General features: G+C 50.8%; 1 protein-coding gene across 1 annotated transcript in view; it reads left to right on the forward strand.

The window, feature by feature from the left end:
• The window catches only part of LOC139410290 (sushi, nidogen and EGF-like domain-containing protein 1), a 107,104-nt gene that overhangs the window by 59,918 nt on the left and 39,686 nt on the right, over window positions 1-7,500 (forward strand). The window contains exons 8-10 of the mRNA XM_071155778.1: window positions 3,768-3,881; window positions 5,265-5,321; window positions 5,570-5,677. Coding sequence (XP_071011879.1) covers window positions 3,768-3,881; window positions 5,265-5,321; window positions 5,570-5,677 — 279 coding nt within the window. The remainder of the gene's footprint in view (window positions 1-3,767; window positions 3,882-5,264; window positions 5,322-5,569; window positions 5,678-7,500) is intronic.

Below are 7,500 nucleotides of genomic sequence, written 5' to 3' on the forward strand. Positions count from 1 at the left end.
GTAGGGGATGGTGAGTCAACAGGGGTCCTGGGAGGGGGGGGGGGGTCAGGTGTAGGGGATGGTGAGTCAACAGGGGTCCTGGGAGGGGGGGGGGGGGTCAGGTGTAGGGGATGGTGAGTCAACAGGGGTCCTGGGAGGGGGGGGTCAGGTGTAGGGGATGGTGAGTCAACAGGGGTCCTGGGAGGGGGGGGTCAGGTGTAGGGGATGGTGAGTCAACAGGGGTCCTGGGAGGGGGGGGGGGGTCAGGTGTAGGGGATGGTGAGTTAACAGGGGTCCTGGGAGGGGTGGTCAGGTGTAGGGGATGGTGAGTCAACAGGGGTCCTGGGAGGGGGGGGGGGGGGGTCAGGTGTAGGGGATGGTGAGTCAACAGGGGTCCTGGGAGGGGGGGGGTAGTCAGGTGTAGGGGATGGTGAGTCAACAGGGGTCCTGGGAGGGGGGGGGGGGGTCAGGTGTAGGGGATGGTGAGTCAACAGGGGTTCTGGGAGGGGGGGGGGGGTCAGGTGTAGGGGATGGTGAGTCAACAGGGGTCCTGGGAGGGGGGGGGGGTCAGGTGTAGGGGATGGTGAGTCAACAGGGGTCCTGGGAGGGGGGGGGGGGGGGGTCAGGTGTAGGGGATGGCGAGTCAACAGGGGTCCTGGGAGGAGGGGGGGGGGTCAGGTGTAGGGGATGGTGAGTCAACAGGGGTTCTGGGGGGGGGGGGTAACGTTTAGGGGATGGTGAGTCATCAGAGGTCCTGGGAGGTGGTCAGGTTTCAGGGGATGGTGAGTCAACAGCGGTCCTGGGAGGGGGTCAGGTTTAGGGGATGGTGAGTCATCAGAGGTCCTGGGAGGTGGTCAGGTTTCAGGGGATGGTGAGTCAACAGCGGTCCTGGGAGGGGGTCAGGTTTAGGGGATGGTGAGTCAACGGGGGTCCTGGGAGGGGGTCAGGTTTAGGGCATCTCTCTCCCCAGAGGAAACGCTCTCTGCTCTCTACATTACATCTCATCAGTCTGGCAGATGTTACTTCATCCAGAGAGAGTTTCCATGAAGCCAACCTGTGTGGTCTGATTGACATCTTCTAGCGAGGAGACTGTTCAGCTGCAAACACATTGGATTTATATCTGGTCGTTCTCTCTGGGGGTCACAGAGTGTATGGACCTAAAGAACTTTACTGAACTCAGAGCTGTCTTCAAATGTCCAACTCTTTTTTTCCTCTCTGTCCTTCACTGTCCCCCTCTCCTCTCTTCTCCCCCCTCCCCTCCCCTCCATCACTGTTGTCTCCCTGTCCCCCTCCCCTCCCTCTCTGCTGTCTCCCAGTTCCCCCTCCCCTCCATCCCTGATGCTCCACCCTGTCCCCCCTCCCTTCCCTCTCTGCTGTCTCCCTGTCCCCCCTCCCCTCCATCCCTGCTGTGTCCCTGTTCCCCCTCCCCTCCATCACTGATGTCTCCCTGTTCCCCTTCCCCTCCCTCTCTGCTGTCTCCCTGTTCCCCCTCCCCTCCATCCATTCTGCTCCTCCCTGTCCCCCCTCCCCTCCCTCTCTGCTGTCTCCCTGTCCCCCCTCCCCTCCAACCCTGCTGCTCCTCCTTGTCCCCCTCCCCTCCCTCTCTGCTGTCTCCCTGTCCCCCCTCCCCTCTCTCTCTGCTCCTCCCTGTCCCCCCTCCCCTCCCTCTCTCTGCTGTCTCCCTGTCCCCCCTCCCCTCCCCTCCCTCTCTGCTGTCTCCCTGTCCCCCCTCCCCTCCATCCCTGCTGCTCCTCCCTGTCCCCCCTCCCCTCCCTCTCTGCTCCTCCCTGTCCCCCCTTCCCGCCCTCTCTGCTGTCTCCCTAACCCCCCTCCCCTCCCTCTCTGCTGTCTCCCTGACCCCCCTCCCCTCCCTCTCTGCTGTCTCCCTGTCCCACTCCCCTCCCTCTCTACTGTCTCCCTGTCCCCCCTCCCCTCCCTCTCTGCTGTCTCCCTGTCCCCCCTCCCCTCCATCCCTGCTGCTCCTCCCTGTCCCCCCTCCCCTCCCTCTCTGCTCCTCCCTGTCCCCCCTCCCCGACCTCTCTGCTGTCTCCCTGTCCCCCCTCCCCTCCCTCTCTGCTGTCTCCCTGACCCCCCTCCCCTCCCTCTCTGCTGTCTCCCTGTCCCCCCTCCCCTCCCTCTTTGCTGTCTCCCTGTCCCCCTCCCCTCCATCCCTGCTGTTTCCCTGTCCCCCCTCCCCTCCATCCCTGCTGCTCCTCCCTGTCCCCCTCCCCTCCCTCTCTGCTGTCTCCCTGTCCCCCCTCCCCTCCATCTCTGCTGCTCTTCCCTGTCCCCCCTCCCCTCCCTCTCTGCTCCTCCCTGTCCCCCCTCCCCGACCTCTCTTCTGTCTCCCTGTCCCCCCTCCCCTCCCTCTCTGCTGTCTCCCTGACCCCCCTCCCCTCCCTCTCTGCTGTCTCCCTGTCCCCCCTCCCCTCCCTCTCTGCTGTCTCCCTGTCCCCCCTCCCCTCCATCCCTGCTGTCTCCCTGTCCCCCCTCCCCTCCATCCCTGCTGCTCCTCCCTGTCCCCCTCCCCTCCCTCTCTGCTGTCTCCCTGTCCCCCCTCCCCTCCCTCTCTGCTGTCTCCCTGTCCCCCTCCCCTCCCTCTCTGCTCCTCCCTGTCCCCCTCCCCTCCCTCTCTGCTGTCTCCCTGTCCCCCCTCCCCTCCCTCTCTGCTGTCTCCCGGTCCCCCTCCCCTCCCTCTCTGCTGTCTCCCTGTCCCCCTATTCCCTATGTAGTGCACAGACCAGGAAACAAGGTCACTACCTTCCTATGGGCTATATTCAAAAGTAGTGCACAATGTAGGGTGCCAGCCCGGTGTAACATCCTGGTCTTTCACTAAATAATGGGTTATTGATGAAACAAGAACTGTTGTCCTGTACATATTAGATCCTGTACATATTAGATCCTGTACATATTAGATCCTGCATTAGATCCTGTATTAGATCCTGTACATATTAGATCCTGTACATATGAGATCCTGTATTAGATCCTGTACATATTAGATCCTGTACATATTAGATCCTGTATTAGATCCTGTATTAGATCCTGTACATATTAGATCCTGTACATATTAGATCCTGTATTAGATCCTGTATTAGATCCTGTATTAGATCCTGTATTAGATCCTGTACATATTAGATCCTGTATTAGATCCTGTATTAGATCCTGTACATATTAGATCCTGTACATATTAGATCCTGTATTAAATCCTGTACATATTAGATCCTGTATTAGATCCTGTACATATTAGATCCTGTACATATTAGATCCTGTATTAGATCCTGTATTAGATCCTGTACATATTAGATTCTGTACATATTAGATCCTGTATTAGATCCTGTATTAGATCCTGTACATATTAGATCCTGTATTAGATCCTGTACATATTAGATCCTGTATTAGATCATGTACATATTAGATCCTGTACATATTAGATCCTGTATTAGATCCTGTATTAGATCCTGTATTAGACCCTGTACATATTAGATCCTGTATTAGAGCCTGTATTAGATCCTGTATTAGATCCTGTACATATTAGATCCTGTACATATTAGATCCTGTATTAGATCCTGTATTAGATCCTGTACATATTAGATCCTGTATTAGATCCTGTATTAGATCCTGTATTAGATCCTGTACATATTAGATCCTGTACATATTAGATCCTATAAAGTGGCTAACTGACACATTGATTACATTCATAATTTCCATTATTAAAGTGGCTAGATCCCCCCCCCACATTGATGAACTAGTCTTGATGTTCTTGTTGTGTTTGTGCGGTTACATTCCAGACATGGACGAGTGTGTTTCCCAGCCCTGCCTGAATGGAGGACAGTGTAACGGCCAGGTGAATAGGTACAACTGCACCTGTCCTGTTGCCTTCACCGGGACACACTGTGAAACAGGTGAGGCTACTGATCCATCTCTCCTTCTTTCAACAGGAAGTACTATTCAACTGACTCCTTCCCAAATGCCTCTATAATTCCTTATATAATGCACTCCTGATGAATTTGTATCTGGCCCTTCAAAAAAGTTTGAGAACCCCTGGTATAGAGAATAGGGTCGCATTTGGGACTTATCATGACTAATCCTGCCAGTTAGCACCAGCTAGACCGTGTCTCTTCCTCCCTCTCTCTCTCTCTCTCTCTCTCTCTCTCTCTCTCTCTCTCTCTCTCTCTCTCTCCTCTCTCTGTTTACCTCTCTCTCTCTCTCTCTCTCTCTCTCTCCTCTCTCTCCCCTCTCTCTCTCTCTCTCTCTCTCTCTCCTCTCTCTCTGTTTACCTCTCTCTCTCTCTCTCTCCTCTCTCTCTCTCTCCTCTCTCTCTCTCTGTTTACCTCTCTCTCTCTCTCTCTCTCTCTCCTCTCTCTCTCTCTGTTTACCTCTCTCTCTCTCTCTCTCTCTCCTCTCTCTCTCTCTCCTCTCTCTCTCTCTGTTAACCTCTCTCTCTCCTCTCTCTCCCCTCTCTCTCTCTCTCTCCTCTCTCTCTCTGTTTACCTCTCTCTCTCCTCTCTCTCCCCTCTCTCTCTCTCTCTCTCTCTCTCTCCCTCTGTTTACCTCTCTCTCTCTCTCTCTCTCTCTCTCTCTCTCGCCCCTCTCTCTCTCTCTCTCTCATCTCTCTCTCTCTCTCCCTCTCTCTCTCTCTCTCTCTCTCTCTCTCTCTCTCTCTCTCTCTCCCCTCTCTCTGAATTTCCCCTCATGTTAAGAACAACGATTCGTGATAGAAAATGTTACCATTGGCGGCCGGCAAGTTCTACTTCCTGCTCTCTGTTTGGCTTCCTGTAATAGATTTAAATGTTTTTTTTCCCCTTCAACTGAGAGGGCAAGGCAAGAAACAAAACCTGCCGAACCCTCACTCTGGGAGGATGAGATGGGTGAGGCTCTGTCACAAAATGGAAACCTATTCCCTTTATAACCAGAGCATTGTAGTGCACTAGAAAGGAAATGAGGGTGCCATTTGGGAGCACCATGAGCGTGGCTAGGAGCTCTATGTCAGAGTGACCTGATGGTTTTGTTTTAATAGTTTTTTTTACAGGCGTCGCCTGTTTTCACAGCCTCGGCAACGGTGTGGTTAGCTAATGGTTGAGAGAGGAGGCCTGGGCTCTAGGCTTCTCCACTATAAAGAGCGACAACAACACAAAACAGAGAGAACGAAAGAAAGAGCTCCCTTTGTGTAATATTGACGTGGTGTAATAGTAGTATGTGAGGCATTTTCTCCTTGCCTGAATAATTATTAGACTCAACATTTTCCGCTAGAAAGCCCTGAAGCCTTTTGAAATTTTCTTTCATAGAGTTGGTGGTGGTCCAGGTGAATTCCTCATTGGCTCCTCAAACTAACAATCAAACAGGTAAAAGCTGTTATAATAAGAACTATGTATTTCTCACATGAGAGGGAATCTTTTCTTATTCATCTTTTTTTTTTATTATATTGAAAACACTTCTTACAAAGTACGCTACTTGCCTGTTCCCCCATGTGTGTTGTTTTTGCATCGCACACCGTCTTGCCCTGGCAGCCCTGGTATCGGCATTTAACCCACATTACAAATCTGTGTCCAGACGCATCCTAAAACGTCCATCTTTGTCCTCTGTCTTGCAGTGTCTTGTCAAGGGGAGGGCTGTGAGAACCGTTCGACCTGTGAATTCCTCGGCCCTGGGAACCACAACTGTACCTGCATCCAGGGTTTCTATGGTGACAACTGTGAAGGTAGATACCGAAGCCAAAAGCCTCAGCTACAGATGTTGGATCTTAATTTGACCAGTATTGTCACAGCAAAAATAAACGTTTAGTCCATAATGTTGCTTGAATGGTGGTTAGGCAAATAGCTGGGCAAAATTAGACTAATCATGTGTTAGTGCGGGTTTTCAGTGAATTTACAGTGCCTTGCGAAAGTATTCGGCCCCCTTGAACTTTGCGACCTTTTGCCACAATTCAGGCTTCAAACATAAAGATATAAAACGGTATTATTTTGTGAAGAATCAACAACAAGTGGGACACAATCATGAAGTGGAACGACATTTATTGGATATTTTAAACTTTTTTAACAAATCAAAAACTGAAAAATTGGGCGTGCAAAATTATTCAGCCCCTTTACTTTCAGTGCAGCAAACTCTCTCCAGAAGTTCAGTGAGGATCTCTGAATGATCCAATGTTGACCTAAATGACTAATGATGATAAATACAATCCACCTGTGTGTAATCAAGTCTCCGTATAAATGCACCTGCACTGTGATAGTCTCAGAGGTCCGTCAAAAGCGCAGAGAGCATCATGAAGAACAAGGAACACACCAGGCAGGTCCGAGATACTGTTGTGAAGAAGTTTAAAGCCGGATTTGGATACAAAAATATTTCCCAAGCTTTAAACATCCCAAGGAGCACTGTGCAAGCGATAATATTGAAATGGAAGGAGTATCAGACCACTGCAAATCTACCAAGACCTGGCCGTCCCTCTAAACTTTCAGCTCATACAAGGAGAAGACTGATCAGAGATGCAGCCAAGAGGCCCATGATCACTCTGGATGAACTGCAGAGATCTACAGCTGAGGTGGGAGACTCTGTCCATAGGACAACAATCAGTCGTATATTGCACAAATCTGGCCTTTTTGGAAGAGTGGCAAGAAGAAAGCCATTTCTTAAAGATATCCATAAAAAGTGTTGTTTAAAGTTTGCCACAAGCCACCTGGGAGACACACCAAACATGTGGAAGAAGGTGCTCTGGTCAGATGAAACCAAAATTGAACTTTTTGGAAACAATGCAAAACGTTATGTTTGGCGTAAAAGCAACACAGCTGAACACACCATCCCCACTGTCAAACATGGTGGTGGCAGCATCATGGTTTGGGCCTGCTTTTCTTCAGCAGGGACAGGGAAGATGGTTAAAATTGATGGGAAGATGGATGGAGCCAAATACAGGACCATTCTGGAAGAAAACCTGATGGAGTCTGCAAAAGACCTGAGACTGGGAGATTTGTCTTCCAACAAGACAATGATCCAAAACATAAAGAAAAATCCAGAGTCTGCTCTAGCTGAAGACAGTAGGACAGGAAGCTACAGACAGGTATTGGACCAGAGTCTGCTCTAGCTGAAGACAGTAGGACAAGTTCAGTGTAGACGAGAGAGGGACAAGCTAGCTATCCTGCTAGTAGCTGCATAGGAGGGAATGTGTGGAGCTGTGTCTGTGAGAAGGTGAGTGTCTGTTCTATTCTGCTGTGATGATTGACGATGTTAATTATCACCACAGTTATCTGAACCGCGCCCTGTTTACGACGGGATCCTGGGCAACAACAGTCGCTTGATGTCTGGAATGATTGCTTTATGGCCCGTTTTATTAGTTTACCAATAAGGGGAAGTGCTGCTTTGTCTAGACTTGAAAGGATATGGGGCCTCTGTGTTTATGGGCTGGACCTCATGCTTGGTATTTACTCAAGTAGTTTCATCAGACATGGCTGGTATAATATGCCTTGCAACAGGGCAGCAGAGCTCTGACTCTGGCTGTGAGTCCCAAATGGCACCCTAAGTCCCTACGTAGTG

This window comes from Oncorhynchus clarkii, chromosome 5 (genome assembly GCF_045791955.1).
Source record: "Oncorhynchus clarkii lewisi isolate Uvic-CL-2024 chromosome 5, UVic_Ocla_1.0, whole genome shotgun sequence".
NCBI classification, from domain to species: Eukaryota; Metazoa; Chordata; class Actinopteri; order Salmoniformes; family Salmonidae; genus Oncorhynchus; species Oncorhynchus clarkii.